Here is a 24,176-nt window from a genome sequence, read left to right on the forward strand (position 1 = left end):
CATATCTTGTACAGGGTCGTACACAATCGGGTGTAATTTCACATTCATGTGTTTCTACACTTTATAAATATTTCATTTGGTTTTGTTGCATATTCCTGTGCAAGATTCCTAGGACCAACAGCAAGTTGCTAGAATATATCACTTTTGGTGCTCCAGAACGCAACAGTTTCCTTTAGGGGTTTCATTAGTTGAGTCAGTGGAAAGATCACAATTAGTTTCATTCTCATTGGGACTATTACTATATTATCTTCAACTGTGACATTTCAATCTCAGTTTTGTCAATTTAGCTTTGGTGTGATGTTGCAATCTGTTTGGGCCCCTCATTAGATTGAAATTGGACACCTACAAAATCTTAATGTTCACTACTTTGTCTTGATATTTTAATCTATCGTGCCTTTTCAAGAAAATTGTGAATAGGTTTTTGTAATAAAAACACAAAAAAAACTGATGCTGGAAATACTAAATAAAAACAAATAATGTGGAAAGATAAGTCAGCTAGCATCTGTAGAGAAAAAAAAGTTGTTTCAGGTAGAAGAATTTTTAACAGAGAGAGATGTTAGTATGAAGTTACAGAGATGTAGAGGGTTGAATAGGACAGGGAATATCTGATGGGATGATGCCAGGATTGCATTGGGGTTATATTATGGAGGTTTTCCTATTCTATTTGTTAACCTTTGCACGAAAAGCTAAATGGCATCTCCTTATTTTTAATATGATCCCTCCCAAATTTTCTTTCTACAGTTGCAGGGTGACTTGTTGAGTGTTTCCAGCATTTCCTATTTTTATTCTGAATTCCTTGGGGAAAGAAATGCCTGGCATCTTGTAAATATCTCTTTGAGTCCCCTAGGAATATTATATACTCCAATGAAGTAGCTTATCATTCTTCTAAATGCTAGATGGAGGAATCAAATATTCAATGTCTCTTTATGTGACGGACCTACCATTCTTGCAGCCAGAATGGTGAATCATCACTACATCCACTCTGTGGCAAGCATATATGTTTTTTTAGATAAGGAGATGTTGCATAGAATTCTCCAGATGTGGCTTCACCAATGCCCTATACAATTAGAGTAAGATGTCTTATTAAAGACTTGTCCCCAAATCTTCTCAAAATGAAGGCCAACATAGCATTAAATGTCCTAATTACCTGGTTCACCTGCATGCTGGCTTTCAGTGTTTTATATGCAAAGACATATAGGTCTATTTAAACATCAATTTAATCAATTAAACCAATCTAGATCTATTTAAACATGAAACAGCCGTCTCCCTTTAAAAAAAAAAACCACTTTCAGTACACAAAAGTAATTTAACCTCACATTTTTGCTACTTTATGACAGTGTACTCCTGTCATGTTGTTGCCCATTCACCTATCTATATACCTTTGACGCCTGTATCTTTATCAATCCACATATTCTCATTCAGTTTCATATTATTAGTAAATTTGAATACATAACATTTTATTCCCTCAGCCAAATCACCAATTTAGCTTAAATAGTTGGTGCAGTGTGCCAATTGTTATACTATCACATTAGTCACAGCCTGCCAGTTTGAGAAGGACCAGCCCTTTGTACTGCCGTTTAACCAATTGTCGATCCATCGAAGTCCATTACTCTCAATTACAAGTATTCTCACCTGTTCACTAAATGGGAGTTTATTCCCAAAAGTCATCTAAAATCTAGATATGCCACATCTGCTAGTTACCCTCAATAGGTTAGTCAAACATTATTTCCATTTCATAAATACATGTTTACCCTTATCAGACATGATAACACATTCTTTATTATAAATTTCAGCATTTTCCCAACTTTTGGCAGGACGTAAAAGTCCGTAGTTCCCTCCTTTCTTAAAAAGTGAAATCTCATTCGCTATCATCCAGCCTGTAGGAACCATTGTAGAAGCTACAGTTTTGGAAGATGATAATCAAAGCTTTAATTGTAGACATTTGTTTAAAAACATTGGAATATGTATCATAAGGTTATGACATAACCTTATGAATATGTATCATAAGGACATTATCTTCGTTCATTGTATAAGCCATGCCTGGGTATGAACAGGTTTCTGTTTTTACAGACATCCATAGTAAATTTTGTCCTAATTTGGAACAGCATAACACTTGCAAGATATGGTAACCATACCTTCATAGAAAAGCAACGAATAGGATAAAAATCACATAAGACTGACAAGAAAGAATACTAAAAGTGGAGAGAGAAAACTAGTTCTGCTAATTGTAGGAAAATGTATTCTAAGTCAGAGACTTTAGAATCTAATAATATTATGCAAACTCGCTCGCGTGTAGGGGTGCACATAAATTGGGGATTCATAACCTGGGGACAGCCTGTATTCACTAAAAATGATTTTCTTATTTACACTGGACCCTTCCATTTGACCTTGAAGGGTTGCCCAAGAAGTGTCATGTTAATCAAATCCATCATTTGTGATTGAATGTTTTACAAAATATATTCTTGTCAAAACTAAAATACTGCAACTGCTGGATGTACTCAACAGGTTCAGCAGCATCAAGTGTGAAACACATTTAAAATATTAGGTCCTTAACCATTCAGCTTTGTCTGTCTTAGTGTCAATTATGAAATGTTATGTTTTGCCAATTTTGCTAAATGGTAAAATTAAAAGTTGGAGCAAAAAAACAGACTATTGGAGAAACAGTGGAATGAGCAGCATATGAGGGGGGGAAATGAACTGTCAATGTTTTAGGTTGATTCCCTGCAGCAGATTAAGAGTGGAGAGGGAAAGGAGTGAAGCAGGGCGATAGCAATAAAAAAATTACTGGAGAAATTCAACAAGATGGGCAGCATCTGTGCCGGGAAATAGACAGTTTCAAATCCGGGTCCTTCATAAATCCGATTGTTTGTTCCCATTCCAGCCACCATTGTCACTCATTCTTATTCCCTCCTGGTTTCATCCACCTTTTACCCATATTTCCTACACAATGGAGCCCGCTCCCCATCTCGCACAATATGAACATTGTCTCTTTCTTAATGCTACCCATTGTCACTTCCTAACATCAGATTCCAGTGATCCCAGCCTTTGTATCCCCAGGTATCATCCACCTGCTTCTTGATGCAATACTCCACCTCCTCCCTCCACCATCTGCCTTTTTTCAATTGCTTCCATCCATCAGCTACCTGCCTCTTATCTCCCAACTCCATCTGCCATCATCCTTCACCCTCTGCTGTTTACCAATCACTCACCAGGCCGTCGTTCCCTCCACTCTCAGTCCCCTGCTTCCATTTCCCACCACAGATGCTGCCTGACCCACTGTGTTCTTCCAACAATGTAATACAGTATATATATAGTATGTATATATAGCATGTATAATATATACACACACACACTGAACTTTTTTGCATTTATTATATTGTTTACAGTGTGCTATGTCTACATATTCTGTTGTGCTGCTGCAAGTAACAAATTAATTTTGCGATCTGAGACGTATTACAATAAAACACTCTTGACTTGACATAGACACAAAATGCTGGAGTAACTCGGCGGGACAGGCAGCATCTCTGGAGAGAAGGAATGGGTGATGTCTCAGGTCGGAATGCGTCTGAAGAAGGGTCTCAACCTGAAACATCACCCATTCCTTCTCTCCAGAGATGCTGCCTGTCCCGCTGAGTTAATCCAGCATTTTGTGTCTATCTTCGGTGTAAACCGGCATCTGCAGTTCCTTCCTACAATGTTCTTCCAAGAAGTTTGCTTCAGATTCCAGAATCTTTAGCCTCTTGTATCTCCATAATGAATGCTAATGGGCCTGTCCCACTTAGGCGACTTTTTAGGCGACTACAGGAGACTATGCGGTCGCCACATGGTCGCCACATGTTCGCGAGTGGTTCCCTGGGAGTCGCCTTCATGGTCGTCAGTAGTTCCCTCATTCTCGGAACCAGTCGCGGCTTCATTCTGATTGCCGCAAATTTTTCAACATGGAGAGTAACTAGAATTCACGTGACGTAGGTGGGTTGCCAGGAGGTCCTAGTGGGTCGCCGGGGGGGTCGTAGGTTGTCGTAGATTCTCGTAGGTTGTAGCCGGTGCTGACCGGTGAATTTCATTGGCTCATTGGGAAAAAAAACGTAAACAGTATAGTTCCCCCCCTGCTTGCTCTGTCCCCCGCCTGCATAACTGGCTGGTGAAGGAAGCGATGTGTGTATGGGTGTGTGTGTGTTCCACTCTGACAGTCGCCGTTCCAGTCGCCGGGTTTTCAGCAACCGGCTACGACTTGACAATCGACTGAAAAATCGCCTAAGAGGGACAGGCCCATTATTCTTGTTACAATGAATCTCTGGGCTTAAATTTGCAACAAGAAAGAAGACACATTGGTTCCTTACACCCCTGTCCCACTTAGGCGATTTTTAAAGTGACTACAGGAGACTAGGCTGTCGCCACATGGTCGGGTGTCGCCTGTATGGTCTCCTCAGTCGCCCAAAGAGTCGTACCTTTTTTCTAGTCGCTGCTGAATTTTGAAATGTTCAAAACCTTTTGGGGACTGTCGGCGCCCTTGGGCTTGGCGCCAACGACCGTAGCCTGACGTAGGGGCTGTCGCCAGGATGACGTAGGCTGTCGCCAGGATAATGCAGGCTGTCGCCGGTGCTGACTTTGGTGAATTCCATACTGACTACAGATAGCGGCGACTGAATTGTCTTACCTTGTCGTAGCTTGTCGCGGGTGGACGTAGGTTGTCGTCCTAATGGGTCGCTGGCTGTCGGTAGCTTGCTGTAGCTTGCCGTCGACTTGGTGGTCGGTGTTGTAGACATTGTCGTAGGGGGAGGTCCTAACTGGGACAGGCCCTTTATTTTAATCAGCTGGTGACCTTATCAAGATGGCAAACAGGAACGACGACCTCAATTACCACATTGCTTCGAACACGTCACCACGCAGTCTTGTGACGTAACCATGACGTAATAACCATGTCCCGCCCCTATCCTTGATCGGACCAACCGGCGATCGCGTTCCCTTGCTGGCAGCATTGCTGACCAATCGGAAGCGGTGCCGCTCCCTCCCCCAGTGGGCGGGGCAGGCGGGTGGGCGGGGTTGGCGCGGCGTGGCGGCGCCCACTCTGTGCTTGGTGATGGCTGGCGGCGGCTGCAGCCGGTTGTCTGGCATCTTGCAGGGAATCCTCTTGGCTTTTGTGGGACTCGGAGTATGGGATGTGTTGTTCGTGTACGAAGAAAACAAGTGCAGCATGACCTACATGTTCGAGTACCCAGAATATCTTGTAAGTTGCCCCGGCAGCCGGTTTAACGTGTTTGGAGACAAGAAGACTGCAGGATAAAGCAGCAAGGAAGCAGTTGTCAGCTCTGACTGTCTGTGCAACAGGCCACTGGGGTCTTGTCTCTGCAGTTTAGCTCAGCTCTAAATGTTTTGATCAAAGCACAATTTTTAAATAATCTTTCAAGGCCCCGGTTTCCATCACATTTTCAGTCTCAATGGTATTGGGACTGAACATAACATTTCAACTCAATAACACCATGTGCACGTTTTGATTACATTTTGCATTATTTGAGGTTGATCCCCTGTCACTTTATCATTCTAGCTACGAATTGAAAATTATAATGTCAGGAGAGCGCATATGCTTCTTTGTTGTCTCCTCACACCAATTTAAATGCATTTTATGAGAGCTTAGGTGGTTCCTTGTTCCTTCTTTTATTCGTGTAGGGCTGCCCTGGTGCCGCACTCTAAATCGGATCCTCCCAGCTGTGCACTTGTTTGCCAAATTTATATCCTTTCGATATCGTAACCAAAATCCCTGATCTTTGAACAATCTAACGTGACTTAATCCTGTTACAAAGATGAAGCCAGACTTCTCTGTTTTTGTCCATAACAAATGTATCTCACCTCCAGTTTAAGTTTGGTGAACATCTTTTGTCATCAACAAGATCTTAACATCCTTTCAAAAATGTAATTAAAACTGATTTTATCCTCCTCTAGTCTAACAAATATTTATGTAGATTTAATTGTCCCTTTTGCAAAATGTATTCGAATTGTATTTTTTTATAGAACCTGAGCCAGTGAATTTTGTTTTAAATTATAGTCAACCTTCAAACAAGTCAACTTTCACACAAAAATGTTGGAAACTGATTTGTACATATCAGATTATAAAAGTGAATATTATGAATCCGCATGAGGCATTATTAGATCCGATTTGGAAAATTATGCTTTACAAAGTGATTCGTGAAGTAAAATATGCTGAAGACATTTAAAGTTATAGTGCATATACAAAGCTGGAGATATATGAAGGAACATTTGAAATGCTATATACGTGCATTGTGGCTGGGAAGAATAATGGAAATGTTGTCAAAATATTTAAGTAGCTTGAGATGTGGAAACTGATCATTCCCATTGAGTGGCAAATTGATGATGAGGCCAAATTTGAGGCAGGCAACAAGTCTAGATGTTTTTTTAACTAGGTCATTCAATCTTTGAGGAAATAGAGTAATTACTTGGAGGAGAAGAGAAACAAAGTAGGGAGGAGGGTTAGCATATCAGATCTGCAGCCTATAGTCACCATGGGCACAAATAACCTGTGCTGTAGGCTAATTACGTCCCATCTTTTAATGTAGCAAAACTTCCCAAGGTGCTTTAATCTGACACAATTCGATACTGAGCCACATAAGGTCTGAAAGAGGTTACAGAGGGGATTTTGCACAGTCCGCGAGCATTGCCACTTTCATTTCACTGCACATCTCGTATGTGTATGTGACGAATAAACTTGACGACATTCAGGAGGCAATTGTAAACAAGAGTTGAGAATTATAAACCTGAAATTGCTTCATCTAGAATCAATACATGACTGCACAGAAAGTAACTTTTGTGTGTATAATTGTGTTTCATCCATTTCATTTATTTACATTTCTATAACTCAATTCGTCTCAGCGATTTTTTTGATTTTTAAAAAAAATTATGGAATTAGTAGGAATGAATGTTGTTTAATTTACTAAAACTAGTTTCCTTCAAGAAATAGTTAGCAAGCAATTGTGGGGCAGATGAAATCGCTTGGTTAGTTGTGAAATCGAGAATTTGTTGTATCGCTGTGTTTAAAGTCCATCTTCATTACATTTCATTCTCCTAGCAAATGCAGAAAAAAATGATAATAATTTCCTTGATGTTGTATATTTGAAGAAGCTTATTCTACATTGTCATTTAATAAATATTACCTCCTTTAACTGTAAGGATTGCACATGTTCAAAAAAAAATGTAATGACTTTATACAATTGTATTCTTGTGAATGGTATTACCAGCATTTTATGTCCAAGAATGAGATGGTAGTACTTTTGCAAGTGTTCGGCTGGCGACCGGAAGGTAGCCGGTTCGAATCCCGCTTGGAGTGCATACTGTCGTTGTGTCCTTGGGCAAGACACTTCACCCACCTTTGCCTGTGTGTGAATGTGTGTGAATGTGTGTGAGTGATTGGTGGTGGTCGGAGGGGCCGTAGGCGCAGATTGGCAGCCATGCTTCCGTTAGTCTGCCCCAGGGCAGCTGTGGCTACAGAAGTAGCTTACCACCACCGAGTGTGACTGAGGAGTGAATGAATAATGCGATGTAAAGCGCCTTGAGTATTAGAAAGGCGCTATATAAATCCAATCCATTATTATTATTATTGTATCACTTTGTTCTGAGCTACCTCAAATGTAATTATAGACAGTTGTACGCACAAGGTTTCTTTTTAACTACATGATTGTTCTGAAAGTTGTACCAACATTTCCAAGAATATGGGTCAGGCTTTTTGTTATTTGAAAGTTAGTTTAGTGTAGTTTAGAGATACAGCATGGAAACAGGCCCTGTGGTTTGTCTAAAGCGGGTAGAAGGCCATCAGGGGGAGTCCAAGATAAAGCGGTTACAAAACCTACCATCCATCAGTGGGGCTCCAGAAAATGATATCCATCATTAAACTAAAGATAGACATAACATGCTGGAGTAACTCAGCAGGATAGGCAGCATCTCTGGAGAGAAGGAATGGGTGACATTTCGGGTCAAGACCCTTCTTCAGACAAGTCAGGGGAAAGGGAAGCGAGAGATATTGACAGTGATGTAGAGATATAGAACAAATGAATGAAAGATATACAAAATAGTAATGATGATAAAGGAAACAGGCCATTGTTAGCTGTTTGTTTGGTGTGAACGGGAACCTGGTGTGAGTTGCGTCGGCCCCTGACTATGCTGGCCCCGTCCCACAGGCCCTGCCTGCCGCCACCACCACCTGGATTGCTGTATTGAGAACTTGGAGCTTTGTAGCTTAGGACAGGGATGACTTTGCTTTAATGCTTCAGTTAAAAAAAGGCACCTCTGTTAGTGCAGTTCTTACTCGGCCTAAATTTGATTGTTGGGTCTTTACACATGAAATGCCATATTACACTCGGTTATAGTATAGTCATGGGCGGAAATCCCGGGGGGGTGGGGGGACGGGGACACACGTCCCTCCCATGTTTTGAGAGGTGGGGGACACATGTCCCTCTCATGTTTTGAGAGGTGGGGGACAAACCCCCCATGTTTTGTAATCCAGATTTTGAAATTCGGTGCAAAAAAACCTGTTAAAATCAGTTAGTCTAACTAACATCGGCCTATATGGCAAAGGGGTCCTGGAACTACCTCTCACTAGTCTAACAGAGGAATACAAGTGTTCTAAAGTGAGACTTCAGATGACACTGAGGGACTCTAGAGACAAGACCATCAGTGCTGTTGCGCCGCCCCTAGTAACTGGCCGGAAGTGGACACCATCTGATGCAGTACAGCAAGCTTCATCAGCCCTGAGACACAAAGACATCGTGGGGCAAGTCCAGCAGGGAAGAGGAGGCTTTGGCCTTACGACAAGTAAACCAACTTGGCGGAAGGCCACAACATCAGAGCGGAGGACATTGGTGGTCGAGGAGGTGCGGCGACAAGAGGAGGCCGCAAGAAGTGCAAAGGCGGTCTCTCTTGCCAAACAGGGGCAATGGATGCAGTGGGAAGGTGTGGAGCGGAGGAAGATCAGCTGGAAAGAACTATGGGAAATGGAAGCAAGCAAGATCAGCTTCATCATCAGAGCGACTTATGACGTGCTTCCATCACCAAAGAACCTCCATCAGTGGTACGGCGAGGATCCAACCTGTGCCCTCTGCCCAACTCCAGCGACCCTCAAACACATCATGGTAGGCTGCAAGACCAGCCTCACGCAAGGGAGATACACGTGGCGGCATAATCAGGTACTAAAAAGCCTGGCATCAGCCCTTGAGAACAGGCGGTGTGCGACCAACTCCTTGCCTCCGAGAGCAAGCAACCCCCCCCCCCCCCTAAGGGCAACAACCTTTGTCCGAGAAGGACAGAAAACATCTAAACATCCTTCCACCAGATCAGAAGAAGGAAACCTATGCAGGGCCCGCGACTGGAGGATGCTGGCGGACATCGGCCGACAACTAGTTTTTCCACCTGCAATTGCTTCCACCAACCTCAGGCCAGACTTGGTGTTCTGGTCCCCTTCACAGAAGACTGCTTACATCATAGAGCTCACAGTTCCATGGGAGAACTCTGTTGAGGAGGCCTATGAGCGTAAGAAGCTGCGTTACGCAGAGCTTGCAGCAGAGGCAACGCAGCGTGGCTGGAACACCAAAGTCTATCCAGTTGAAGTGGGATGCAGAGGATTTGTTGCGTCATCTACCATCAGACTGCTGAAGGAGCTTGGAATCCACGGTCAGGCTCTGCGGAAGACCATAAGATCACTCTCAGAGGCGGCTGAAAGAAGCAGCCGGTGGATTTGGCTCAAGCGGAAAGACCCATGCTGGGCCCCAAGTATTTCAGGGTGAATCTTTGGGACGGTTTGACACGGGACACGCGCTGAGGGCTGATCATCCTGCAGCGGGCCGCCCTTGTGGAGGGTGTATAGTGTTAAAAGGCCGAAACCACTCTCAACAATCAACGAATGTCGTGAAATGCTCCCCACCTATTGGCACAAGGGACTTCTTAACATCTTGTCCTGTGTATTTGATTCTTCTAACATTTCTCATTTTTGACTTAAACTTTTGTGACCTTGCGAATATTCCATTCATACAAAGAGCATTTCATTTCCACTTTCTGATATCTGTATTTTGCAGGTGCCCCAACTTTTATATTAGTTGATCCATAATCTTTGGTATTTGCTCTTGTATGTAATGCATATATTTGGGTGGATGATGCAAAATTGTGTGTTCCTAATTCTGAAATTATTGTACATCAATGAAGCATTGATGTTAGTAGAAAGTATAACCCCAACTTTGTCTCGTCTATTGCATGTAAACAGAAAATAAAGCTTCCAAAGAAACTTTCCAGTCACTACCCAAGTTATGGCCTCTATCGTTATAAGGAGAAAAATTCAGCTGAAACACGTAAGGAACTAAAAGCCACAGGAATCCCTGTACTGTTTCTACCTGGAAATGCTGGGAGTTACAAACAAGGTACATTTTTGAAGCAAAATTGGGTAACTAGCTTTTATTATCGTGCTTGCACATAATTCTGCTCATAGAAATTTGGGACAGATGTCATCCTGGAGAAAGTCTAAAAAAGATTTAATAGAATGGTTCCTGGATCCATGTTCCTGGATACATGGATAGGGCAGTTTTGGAGGGATATGGACCAAACACGGACAGGTGGGATTAATGTAGCTGGGACATGTTGGGCCGAAGGGCCTGTTTCCACTATGACTCTGTGAGACAATTCTGCAAAAATGTAATCTCAGCTGTACGGTTAATCAGAAGTTGCTGAGCTTGTTCTGTTTGTAGCAAACATTAAGGTGGTAATTAAAAGAGTTATACAAAGTCGTGGCTGATTAAGATCAAGTTTAGTAAATTATATCAGTGTAAAAGATTCCAGATGAACTAATGATCACAGTTTGGTACAACTTAGCAGACAGTTTGGGAGTGAGAAGCTTACATTTAAAGCAACCGTGTTATACCTTGTATTAGGGAAATGGAAACATAGAAACATAGAAAATAGGTGCAGGAGTAGGCCATTCGGCCCTTCGAGCCTGCACCGCCATTCAATATGATCATGGCTGATCATCCAACTCAGTATCCTGTACCTGCCTTCTTTCCATACCCCCTGATACCTTTAGCCACAAGGGCCACATCTAACTCCCTCTTAAATATAGCCAATGAACTGGCCTCAACTACCTTCTGTGGCAGAGAATTCCAGAGATTCACCAATCTTACTGCATCTAGCCTGTCCAACCCCTTAAGAATTTTGTAAGTTTCTATAAGATCCCCCCTCAATCTTCTAAATTCTAGCGAGTACAAGCCGAGTCTATCCAGTCTTTCTTCATATGAAAGTCCTGCCATCCCAGGAATCAGTCTGGTGAACCTTCTCTGTACTCCCTCTATGGCAAGAATGTATTTCCTCAGATAGGAGACCAAAACTGTACGCAATACTCCAGGTGTGGTCTCACCAAGACCCTGTACAACTGCAGGAGAACCTCCCTGCTCCTATACTCAAATCCTTTTGCCATGAATGCTAACATACCATTCACTTTCTTCACTGCCTGCTGCACCTGCATGCCTACTTTCAATGACTGGTGTACCATGACACCCAGGTCTCGTTGCATCTCCCCTTTTCCTAATCGGCCACCATTCAGATAATGGTCTACTTTCCTGTTTTGCCACCAAAGTGGATAACCTCACATTTATCCACATTATACTGCATCTGCCATGCATTTTCCCACTCACCCAGCCTATCAAAGTCACCTTGCAGCCTCCTAGCATCCTCCTCACAGCTAACACTGCCCCCCAGCTTTGTGTCATCCGCAAACTTGGAGATGTTGCATTCAATTCCCTCGTCCAAATCATTAATATATATTGTAAATAGCTGGGGTCCCAGCACTGAGCCTTGCGGTACCCACTAGTCACTGCCTGCCATTCAGAAAAGGACCCGTTTACTCCTACTCTTTGCTTCCTATCTGCCAGCCAGTTCTCTATCCACATCAATACTGAACCCCCAATACCGTGTGCTTTAAGTTTGTATACTAATCTCTTATGTGGGACCTTGTCGAAAGCCTTCTGGAAGTCCAGATATAACACATCCACTGGTTCTCCCTTATCCGACTGCATTTCGTTGTCTCTGCACTGTACACTGCACAATGACAATAAAGTTGAATCTGAATCTGATCTGAATCCACTCTACTAGTTACATCCTCGAAAAATTCTATAAGATTCGTCAGACATGATTTACCTTTCATAAATCCATGCTGACTTTGTTTAATGATTTATCCACTTTCCAAATGTGCTGCTATCCCATCTTTAATAACTGACTCTAGCAGTTTCCCCACTACTGATGTTAGACTAACTGGTCTGTAATTCCCCTTTTTCTTTCTCCCACCCTTTTTAAAAAGTGGGGTTACATTAGCTACCCTCCAATCGTCAGGAACTACTCCAGAATCTAAAGAGTTTTGAAAATTTATCACTAATGCATCCACTATTTCTGGGGCTACTTCCTTAAGTACTCTGGGATGCAGCCTATCTGGCCCTGGGGATTTATCGGCCTTTAATCATTTCAATTTACCTAACACCACTTCCCGGCTAACCTGGATTTCACTCAGTTCCTCCATCTCATTTGACCCTCGGTCCCCTGCTATTTCCGGCAGATTATTTATCTCTTCCTTAGTGAAGACAGAACCAAAGTAGTTATTCAATTGGTCTGCCATGTCCTTGTTCCCCATGATCAATTCACCTGTTTCTGACTGCAAGGGACCTACAAATAGTTAAACAATGAGGTTGAGTGTGGACTGTAAATAGCTTAGCGGGTAAGAGAATACATTTGCAGTGGAAAACATTAAAGAAAATAGTTCCTATCGTGTGGAGCAAAAGTACAAACCAATGAGGGGAAAGGATTCTCGGAGGCTGTATGAGGAAACATGTAAAAAACCAAGGTTAGTGGTGAAGCCTAGAATTGGGATAAATTAAAAATCCAACAAAGAGTGCCACAGGGATAAGTGTTGGGATTGCAACTATTTACAGTGACTATTCAAGATTTAGTGACTACCAAGTTTAAGAACAGCTTCTTCCCAGCAATCATCCGCCTCTTGAACACCACAAAACACTATCTTCTATGGACTGTGGCTTTGGTTGCACAACAGATTTTGTTTTTTGCACTATTATGGCTACCTAGTATTATGGTTATTAATTATATTCTTGATTATTATATTTTTCTATGCGTTATTGAGGCCTGCTGCAGAAGGTAAGAATTTCATTGTTCCATTGTCAGATAATGAAGCACTCGTGACTCTTAATTCATTAAAAAATGAATATGCTGTAGGATGTACAAAAATGGTGGGGGATAAGTGGTAAACTAAGTTAGAAAGGTCCCTTCTATACTGATTGGAGTTTAGAAGAATCTAAGGTAATATTATCGGGACAGCAGAAGTTATTCGGACGATTGAAAAGATAAATGGTAGGAGGCTGTTTAGCTAAATGGCAAGTCTAGGACCAGAAGGTATAATCTCAGAATTAGGGAGCTTCCATCTATGACTGAGATGATCTCAAAGGGTGTGATTATTTGAAACTCCTTGTCCAGGAAAGTTATTGAGACTGCATCCTTGCATGCATTCAGAGCTGACATCTTTAATCAATGAGGATTATGGGGATACAATGGGAAAGTGGACTTGTGGAGTCACAACATTATTGAATAGAAACCTAGAAAATAGGTGCAGGAGTACGCTGTTCAGCCCTTCGAACCAGCACTGCCATACAATATTATCGTGGCTGATCACCAAAAATCAGTACCCTGTTCCTGCTTTCTCCCCATATCCCTTGATTCCGTTAGCCCTAAGAACAATATCTAACTCTCTCTTGAAAACATCCAGTGAATTGGCCTCCACTGCTTTCAGTGGCAGATAATTCCACAGATTCACAACTCTCTGGGTGAAAATGTTTTTCCTCATCTCAGTCCTAAATGGCCTACCCCTTATTCTTAAAGTGCGACCCCAGTTCTGGATTCCCCCAACATCGGGAACATTTTTCCTGCATCTAGCCTGTCCAATACCTTAAGAATTTTATATGTTTCTCTAAGATCCCCTCTCATCCTTCTAAATTCCAGTGAATATAAGCCCAGTCGATCCATTCTCTCGTCATGTGTCAGTCCCACCATCTTCAGGCTCAAGGTGCCGAATGGCTGACTTATATCCGACTAATATTTCCTATGGCCTTATCGTAAACAGAGAGATTTTGTTCCCATTTAAGGCATAATTCAAGGATTATTAACAGATTTAATGTTTTGGGGAAGAGATACAAGGGAAATATGAGGAAAGGCCTTTTTACACGTGAGATAGTTCTTGCAAATCAGTGCCAGGAAGGATGATGGTAAACAGTCAATTGATGCCTTCACAATAGTTGAATAGCTACATGAGATAATGGACAGCGTAGACAGACAACCTTTATCCCAGGGTGGAAATGTCAAAGACTCAAGGGCATAGCTTTAAGGAAGAGGGGCAAAGTTTAAATGAGGTGTGTGGGGCAAGTGTGTGGGTGACTGAAACACACTGCCAGGAGTGGCGGTGGACGCAGATACAACGGTTGCATGGGGACATGCAGGGAATGGAGAGATATAGATCATGTGCAGGCATATGAGATTGGTTTACCTTGGCATCATGTTTGGCACAGCCATTGTGGGTCGCAGATCTTGTTCCTGTGTTGCACTGTCCCATCTTCTTTAAATTACATTTCCATGAAGATGCATACATTTTACTATTCATTGACACTATTCATATATGGATTGTCCTGTTAAGAGATGTAATGCTGAGGCTCTATAAGGTGCATGTCAGACCGCATTTAGAGTACTGTGAGCAGATTTGGGCCCCATATCTGAGCAGATTTGGGCCCCAAGGATGTGCTGGCTCTGGAGAGGGCCCAGAGGAGATTTACAAGAATGATTCCAGGAATGAGTGGGTTAGCATATGATGAGCGTTTGACATCACTGGGCCTGTACTTGCTGGAGTTTAGGTTGAGGGGGACTTCATTGAAACTTAAAGAATAATGAAAGGCATAGATAGAGTGGATGTGGAAAGGATGTTTCCACTGGTGAGAGAGTTTAGAACCAGAGGTCATAGCCTCAGAATTAAAGGGCGCTCTTTTAGAAAGGTGAGGAGGAACTTCTTTAGTTAGAGTAGTTAATCTGTGGAACTCATTGCCGGTCGTAGGTCGTCAGTGGATATTTTTAAGGCAGAGATATACACATTTTTGATAAGAACAGGTGTCAAGGGTTATGGAGAGAAGGCAGGTAAATGGGATTAGGAGGCAATTAGGAGGTTTTTGAATGATTGATTAAAAGATATAGCATGAAATCAGGCCCTTCAACTCATTGAGTCTACGCCAACCATCGATCACCAGTTCACACTAGTTGTCTGTTATTCCCATTTTGCATTCACACACTACACGCTTGGGGAAGTTTACAGTCAAATTAATCTCCACTTGTAGCTCTTATTTCTCGGGCTATAGGCAAGAGCAGAGGAATGTGACTGACAGGATTATTTGACAAGGAGCTGGCGTAAATTTTATGGACAAAATGGTATTTTTCTATGCCATAACAATTCTATGGTTCCGTATCACAACATTATATTTCACAGTATAGTCAATGCAGGCTAAGCATTTCATTTTGTTAATACACATACATCGTTTGAATTCTTACTAATTTTTCCTTTTGGTCTTGTTTTACAGTTCGTTCGCTGGGCTCTGTTGCATTGAGGAAAGCTGAGAATATACACAATAAGTTCCACTTTGATTTTTACAGCATTGATTTTAATGAGGAGCTTGTGGCACTCTACGGTGGAAGCCTTGAAAAACAAACTGAGTTTGTGCATGCATGTATAAAGGTCATTCTTAAAAGTTACAAGGTAAGAGAGCAACAAGAGTTGCTTTCAAAATATTTCAATGAGTGCATCAGTATTTCTCGCTGTAACTTATTTCAATCTTGTTTCTTACTGTTAGTCATGTTGATTATTGAATTGCTAGGCACAGATATAGGCTGCAAGACCAAAGATAGACACAAGATGCTGGAGTAACTCAGTTGGACTCAGCATCTCTGGAGAGAAGGAATGGGTGACGTTTCGGGTCGAGACCCTTGTTCAGATCCAAAATGTCACCCATTCCTTCTCTCCAGAGATGCTGCCTGTCTCGCTGAGTTACTCCAGCATTTTGTGTCCATCTTCGGTTTAAACCAGCATCTGTTGTTCCTTCCTTCCATTAGGTTGCAAGACCATCAAATTCATGTAGATACTGCTCCGTACCTAAACAACCTGGGTTCTCCATACTCCTGTGTACTTAATATTATATTTAATATTTAAAATTTTCAAACAGCTAATTACCTTTTAAAAATATTTATAAATCCTGCTTTAGTATTGTTGTATGGCTGAGAATTCATACCCTAACCACTCAAGTGTGTGTGGGTCAATGAAAATGATGGAGAAATCTTTGATGCTAATTTAATATAGACATTCTTTTGAAAAGAAAGTTCAGAAAATAAAAATTAGTCTGGCATTTCATTATTATCCAGTCTTCTGAAACTGCAATTAACCAATATCACACTCCAGTGACACCCCACCCCTGAGTTTTACATGAATTTGTTTTATCATAAATTTGTACTCTTTTGCTAGCATCTTAATGACCAGCGGAAATGATTTGTCACCTTCAGAATATTGAACGTTTATTTCAGCCCAGCAATATCTTTGCAATTAGGCTTTGAATTGTGTTAGCAAGGCAGAATTTACTACCCAGATATGTGGACAACTGCAAGATTGAGTGGGACTTAATTCCCATGTTAACCAGGTGACTTGAGTCGGCATGTTGCCTTTCTTGGATATTAATGCATAGTTACCGCTTTAATACATAGTTTCCGCTTTAATGCTGCCTTTACAACTTTTTACCAACTGCTCATGATGGTGGCATTCCTCATTAAAAATGCCTTACCTCTGAATTGTGCTGTTTTCTGAGAAGTATTTTGATTATCTTAGTAATCTAAAGTTCAAATATAGTTAAATGTATTAACAAATATATCTTACTTTATTAGTAACTTTTTTTTTACAGTTTTTGCTTCAAATGCCAATTTCTATTTCAGGCAACATGTAGTGTTAAGTATAACAACCTGGTAGAATTTAAACTCTTCTCTTCAGATCAGAACTAAAGGTCTCAACCTGAAATGTTGGCCGTTTCTTTGCCTCCACAGATGTTGCTTGTCTTGTTGTATTCTGTGAGCAGTTTATTTTGGGGAAATGGGACTTGCTTTGGAATAGCACTAAGTACCAGCATTAGCTTTAGGTCAGGACAGAAGATCAGCCTCAATTATTTTAATATCAGGTTTGAACATTTGATAATAACTGTTTTTGTGATGGAACCCATGTCAGGAAGTAATTTCACAATGTAGTAATATTTAAGCAAGGGTTTTGTTATGGATTTCCATATTTGATACTTTGTAGCGGCACCTGCTGATGCCTGTGGGTAGTCGAACCCTGCGGTCGGCTACCTCAGTCATGTGACTGGGGAGGGGTTTTGATTTCGCGCGTTTTCTGGGCTAGTCCCATTCATTACTTCGACCACTGTTGTGGTAAGATCATTTTGTGTTAGTTGTTGTTTGATCTGCGTTGTTTTCACTGCTTTAACAATAAAGCTCGTTTGGGAAAACAACTACCGTCTCGACTCGCTAAATTGGTGACACTGACGCGCCCAATTGGAAATTGGACGCCGAGATGCAGGACGAGTTAGCTCCCGTTGCCGTTCCTGACGCCCATCAGAGCGCCGTCGGCCTCAAGCTGCCGGTGTTTTGGCCTGAGCAGCTACAAGTGTGGCTTGCACATGTGGAAGTGCAGTTTCACCTCGTCCGCGAAATATTTCGCGGACGAGACTAAATATTTTCTTGCGGTGGGAGCCCTGACGCAGCAGTCAGCCTCCCGTCTGCTGCCTTTTCTGCAGAACCCACCTGTGACTGCCAAGTACGACGGCCTCAAGGCCCTCCGATTGCTCACTTTTGGGCTCAGCCGCCGGGACCGCGCTGCCGGCATTCTACGCATGGACGGTTTGTGAGATCGCAAGCCGTCGGTCCTCATGGCCGAGATGCTCGCATTAATGGACGGCCATCGCCCGTGCCTGCTATTCGAGCGGGCATTCCTCGAAAAATGTCGGATGATGTCTACCTCATGCTGGCAGGTGCGGATTTCGCCGACCCGCTGCAGCTCGCCGAACAGTCCGACGAACTCTGTCTGACGAAACATCAAGATGGCGGGGCCATTAACCGCATGTCTGCACCAGCGTGCCCTTCGCCTCAGCGGGACCACAGCAAGGCCCCGCCCACGAACACCAGCGCGGTGCCACAACAGCGACCCGGGACTCGTGGTAGGCACCGTTGGTGTTACTATCACCTCTATGGCGCAGAGGCGCGACGTTGCCGCCAACCCTGTACGTTTCAGGGAAATGCCTCGGCCGATCGTCTGTTGAGCGGCCGCCGTTTCCTAGTGGACTCCGTTGCAATCGTCGGCATCCTCCCTCCAACCGGGCGCGACACTCGTGCTGGTAAGAGGAGCCCCTGTTTCCACACTGTATCACTCGATAGCCATGAGGTGGTGAAGAAGGTGTATGGCGTGCTTGCCTTTATCGGACAGTGCATTGAGCACAAGTGTTGGGATGTCATGATATAGCTATCCAGGACCATGGTGTGGCCACACCTGGTCACCACACTATAGGAGGGGTGGGATTAAGCCTGAGAATATGCAGAAAAGATTCACAAGGATGTTGGGCTTGAGTTGGCGGGAGACATTGGATAAGCTGGGATTTTTTTCTCTGGAGGCTATGAGACTGAGGGGTGACCTTGCAGAGTTAGAAAAATCACGACAAACGTGGATAAGGTGCACTACTACAGTATTTTCTTGATGTAGGGGAGTCTTGAATTAGGGGGCATTGTCTAAAGGTGAGAGGGAAAAGATTTACAGGAGACATGAGAAGCAAATCTTACATATACAGGGTGGTGGGTACATGGAACGAAGTGCCAGAGGAAGTGGAAGATGTGGGTACAATTACAACATTGAAAGAACTTTGATCAGTACAGGGATAGATAAAGTTGGTTGGATACGGGCTAAATGCAGGCAAAGGGGACTAGCTCTGGTACTTGGATTGGCATGGACTAATGGGCTCTGGCACCTGTTTCTGTGCTGTTTAACTCTGACTCTGTATCTTCATTACAGTGCTGAGGATTGACTTTCTGGATATTAATTGACAAAACAAAGTGTCTTGAGCTAGAAACAAGGAACTGCAGATGCTGGCTTGGAGAAAAGGACCCAAAGTGCAGGAGTAACTCAGCGGGTCAGGCAACATCTCTGGAGAACATGGAGAAATGATGTTTTGAGTCGCAGGTCCCAACCCGAAAAGTCATCCATCCATATTTTCCAAGGATACTACCTGTTCTGCTGAGTAACTCCAGCACTTTGTGCCCTTTGTGTCTTGAGCTATGCATTAAGTGGCATAATACGTGTTAACTGAGTGATCTCCTGGACAAGTGTCGATCGCCTGGATTGGGGTCGGAGAGGAATTTCCCGGATTTTTTTTCCCGAATTGGACCTGGGTTTTTATCCGGTTTTTTGCCTCCCCCAGGAGATCACGCGGTTCTTGGGGTGGAGAGGGGTGATAGCGGTATAAAGGGGAGGGTAGTGTCTTGTGTTCTGTGTCTTGTGTCTACTGTTTGTGGGTAAGTGTGTCTGTTTAGTGTTCAGCCATGAGCGAATGGCGGTGCGGGCTCGACGGACCTGGTGGTCTACTCTCGCACCTACTTTCTATGTTTCTATGTTTCTATGTTTCTAACTAGGCGAATCCAATCCAATACCAATCCCAACCTTAGATTCTCAATGAAAGCTGATTAAAATAATCATTAAGTTCTTGTTTTCTTCTGCATAGTTACAACAGTGAAGAATCAGAATGTCCCAAACCCAATGTCCTTAAAAGTACCAGTGGGTGTTACACTGTGAACAAGTGTTTTTTTGAATACTTGTTCATATTTGCATTAACTGGCTGATCCTGATATAGTTCATACAATTGTCCTGGCTCCAGTCCCTAATCAAAACTACTGTGCGTCATGTTGTCTGTTCTGTGGACCGTACATATTTGCTGACGCTGGCTCGTCCAAGTGAGGCCACCCTTTGCTGACTCTATAACAGCATTTGTCTCACTAAGTGGATCTATCCCCACACCAGTGCCCTCATGTTTTTTTGGATGTATCCAGAAAGCCACTGGAAGGTGTACTCCACTATCTCAAGAACTTCAGGTGTATTCTGCTGGCAGTATTTGTTTTGAAGACTGGTCCCTGTTTTTGCATTTTCTATTTATTTATTTATTTATTTGTTTTAGATGTTTTTATTAAGGACAGTGCATATTTATAAACATTTGCATGCAATACGCAAGATTATAGCTATAGGCTAATTTCCATCTGTAGTCCCTCTGGTAAACCAGGTTAACACATCACAACACATTCAATCCATAAGAAAAGAATCAAAACAAAACATTAACTGTCTGCTAGCCCCGACCACACACACGCACACACAGACACACAGACACATTAAAGAAGTATAATTAAGTTTAGCGGGCATTTAACCTACCGGTAGGTCTTCCTGGGTCCTGAAAACTTCAATGAGCCAATCAAAATGCCTGGTCAGCAAACGAGATTGCCTACGGCTGCCCTCGACTGCCTGTAACTACATAGCGACCCCACTCCACTGCACTACGAATTTAAAATACCCATGCCGACCCTATTTTACAAAACCAATCAACCTACAAACCTGTACGTCTTTGGAGTGTGGGAGGAAACCAGAGCACCCAGGGAAAACACACGTCTTTTCTGCTCATCAGTCTAGGATGTGGGATGCTGATTCCTCAGAGGGTAGCTTTGATGAAGTAAAGCCAGCTGTCATTGTCATATGCAAGGAAGCTGATGCTGTTTCCTTCGGCATGCAGATGAGAATGAAAGGGGACCAAAGATTGGACCTCGAACAGGAGAACATTGAGAGATAATCTTTCACTTGTGATTGAGGACAAAGTCCTGGTGTAACTCAACAGGTCAGCCAGAGTTACTCCAGTACTTTGTGTTCCACAGATAATTCCCACATTTGTAGTTCCTTGTGTCTTCATTTCACTCGGGATTCTTTGCTAATGACTAATAGAAGAGGATGGAATCAAGGAAAACCCTGAGCTTGCAGTCTCCAGAGACCAATTGACCATTGGTCTTTCTTTATGTTAGTGGCCCTATTATCTCTTGCTTGTTGGATTTCTTCCATGGCCAGTGAGGCAGCACAGTGGCGCAGCGGGTAGAGTTGCTGCCTTACAATGGCAGAGACCTGAATTCCACCCTGACTACGGGTGCTGGTCTGTACAGAATTTGCACGCTACCCCTGTGACCATGTAGGTTTTCTCCGGATGCTCTGGTTTCTTCCCACACTCCTAAAACACAAAGGTTTGTAGGTTAATTGGCTTCTGTAAATTGTAAATTGTCCCTAGTGTGTCGGATAGTGCGAGTATACTGAGCGCTGGTCAGCACAGACTGTGGGCCGAACGCCCTGTTTCCATGCTGTGTATCTAAAATCTAAAGTCAGTGCTCCCTGAAGGTGGCGTCTTTCTGTTTGTTCTTCACCAAATGGAGTATTACATTTTGATGTTGACACATTTCCTTTGTTATATTGATGACTCGCAAGTCTAAAAAATATCACTCTTCTAATCTTCAGAGTGTACCTTTTAATGGATAGAAACACATCCATTTTATTCACAGTTGAGGCTTGTAGGATTTTAACTTTCTGGTTATATGATTCAATTTTACTGGAATCTAGAAGTTTGATCCAACTAGTACAATTTCCCAATTGTGCCCAAAGCAGCAACTTTATCCTTTTGTCTTATGTTAGTTTTGTTTTAGGTTGATAAAGTTCTGTTCTAAAGCAAATGTATTTTGATATCGTTTCGTTTTTAGTTTAGAATACAGTGTGGAAACAGACCCTTCAGCCCACAGAGTTCGCACCAACCAGTGATCCCCGCACATTAACACTATCCTACACAAACTAGGGACAATTTACACATACACCAAGCCAATTAACCTACAAACCTGAGGTAGACACAAATGCTGGAGTAACTCAGCAGGACCGACAGCATCTTTGGAGAGAAGGAATGGGTGACATTTTGGGTCGAAACTCTTCTTCAGAACGTCATCCATTCCTTCTCTCCAGAGATGTTGCCTGTCCCGCTGAGTTACTCCAGCATTTTGTGTCTACCTTCGATTTAAACCAGCATCTGCAGTTCTTATCTGCTAACCTACAAACCTGTACGTCTTTGGAGTGTGGGAGGAAACCGAAGATTTTGTAGAAAACCCACACGGTCACAGGGAGAACGTACAAACTCTATACAGACAGCACCCATAGTCGTGATCGAACCCGGGCCTCCGGCGCTGCAAGAACTGTAAGGCAGCAACTCTACCGCTGCACCACCGTGGCCGCCCTGTTTCTACTGTTTGAACTCTTTCTACGTAGAATGCATTTCTTTGAGCTGACTGAACGAACTGTGGAAACTATAACAATCACTGTCTTGAATTCTTTTGACATTGGGTGCTGAATTCAAAGCCATTGATTTTGTAGTTTTCCTTGTGCATGGCTGAATTTATTCACCTTTCTGATCACGAAACATGGACTTTGTTATTCTTGTGACATCTGTTTTGTTTGTTGAACTTGGGAGAATTGGCTTTACAGTTATTTTTCTTTTAAGATAAGCAGTAACATGATTTGCCGTGCAGTTAATTATTAAATAGTTTGGCAGAAGGATTTTTCAGTCTGTAATATGTATGCATGGCATCAGAATAAGACATGGGGAAAAATGAGAATAGAACAGTAGAAACATTCAACAGGTTAAGAAACATCAGTTGGCAGAGGAACAGTTGACTATCCAGGTTCAGGACCTTTCGTTAGAACTGTAATAGCCCTGTCCCACGGTACGAGTTCATTCCAAGAGCCCTCCCGAGTTTGCCCTGATTCGAACTCGGAGATTTACGGTAATGGCCACTCGTCGGTACTCGGGGCTCTCGTGGACATTTTTCAGCATGTTGAAAAATCTTCATGAGTCTTCCCGTGCTTACCTGCCGTTAGCGAGTCTTCCCGAGTACCTGCCGTTAGCATTACGAGCCGCTAAGAGACGTCCCCGAGCTCCGACGTACCCGCTACGTTCATTCTCCGTGCTTACCATGAGTTAGATTTTTTTGAATATCGGGAGAGCTCTTGGAATGAACTCGTACCGTGGGACAGGGCTTTAAGGGAGAAGACAAATGTTTACAGGGAAGGAGATGGGAAGAAAACACTGGGAATGTCTGTGATGGGGTGCCCAAGTTGTCATGGAAACAATAACTTTTTAAGTCATTTGGAGATACAAGAGAAAAATGCAATAAATTGAAATAGAACAGTTCAGCTGCATCTGTGGGGAGAAAGATTGTACCAGAAATAGTTAAAATCAATATTGTCCCAGGACTGGTAACAATATTGTCACTGTTACCAGATGGAAGATGAGGTGCTGTTTCACGAGATTTCATTGGGTCTCATAGGAGGTCGAAGGCTGAGGGGCCAGAGTGAGATAGAGTTGGACAATTTGAGTTTCAGCAGACTGGAAGCTCAGCATTGCCCTTGCAGACTGACAGGAAATGAACCCCTCAACCCCACCTCCTTTAATTCGCTCCATTGATACAGCTATATTTTTCTATTTGTTTTTCAATTTGTTTCATTTTTCTCTTATTTTTCTCTCTGCTGATTTTTAAAGTAATTGTCGCCTTGATAACCTTGATCTGCACCTTTATCACAGGCATCCCAGTGATCACAGCCTCCCCAGCTCTGCAACCGAAACCTAGTCTAGTCCTGATGAAGCATCCTGGACTTGAAACATTGACATTGTTTCACTGCCTCCAGATACTGTTTGACCTGCTGAATGCTTCAAACATTCACTCTTTATATTTTTTGGATTACTGACATCTGAAATTTGTTTTCCGCTCCAATTAATCTATAATATAAGAAGGTTTCAGATGTTGTAATTGTTTACCCGTCCTGGAAAATTCCATTCATTCAATAGGTCCAGAGAACTAGTTTTGAAATATGATTCAACTTTTTAATTTGCAGTAGCAGTGCACTTTCATTGTGCTTTCCTGCTCCCAACAATCAAACTTTCTTTCCTGTTGCAGTTAAT

At 42.7% G+C, this 24,176-nt stretch overlaps 1 protein-coding gene across 4 annotated transcripts in view; it reads left to right on the forward strand.

The window, feature by feature from the left end:
• Positions 1 to 4,974: 4,974 nt before the first annotated feature.
• Positions 4,975 to 24,176, forward strand: part of pgap1 (post-GPI attachment to proteins inositol deacylase 1) — a 122,125-nt gene continuing 102,923 nt past the window's right edge. Inside the window, exons 1-3 of one of the 4 annotated variants that reach the window (XM_033023725.1) lie at positions 5,018 to 5,227; positions 10,262 to 10,415; positions 15,660 to 15,835. In XM_033023725.1, coding sequence (XP_032879616.1) covers positions 5,081 to 5,227; positions 10,262 to 10,415; positions 15,660 to 15,835 — 477 coding nt within the window. In that variant the 5' untranslated portion in view covers positions 5,018 to 5,080. Of the gene's footprint in view, positions 5,228 to 10,261; positions 10,416 to 15,659; positions 15,836 to 24,176 lie in introns of all 4 variants that reach the window. The other 3 variants (XM_033023724.1, XM_033023727.1, XM_033023726.1) reach the window with 3 other exon arrangements.

The sequence above is a fragment of the Amblyraja radiata genome, chromosome 7 (genome assembly GCF_010909765.2).
Source record: "Amblyraja radiata isolate CabotCenter1 chromosome 7, sAmbRad1.1.pri, whole genome shotgun sequence".
NCBI lineage: Eukaryota > Metazoa > Chordata > Chondrichthyes > Rajiformes > Rajidae > Amblyraja > Amblyraja radiata.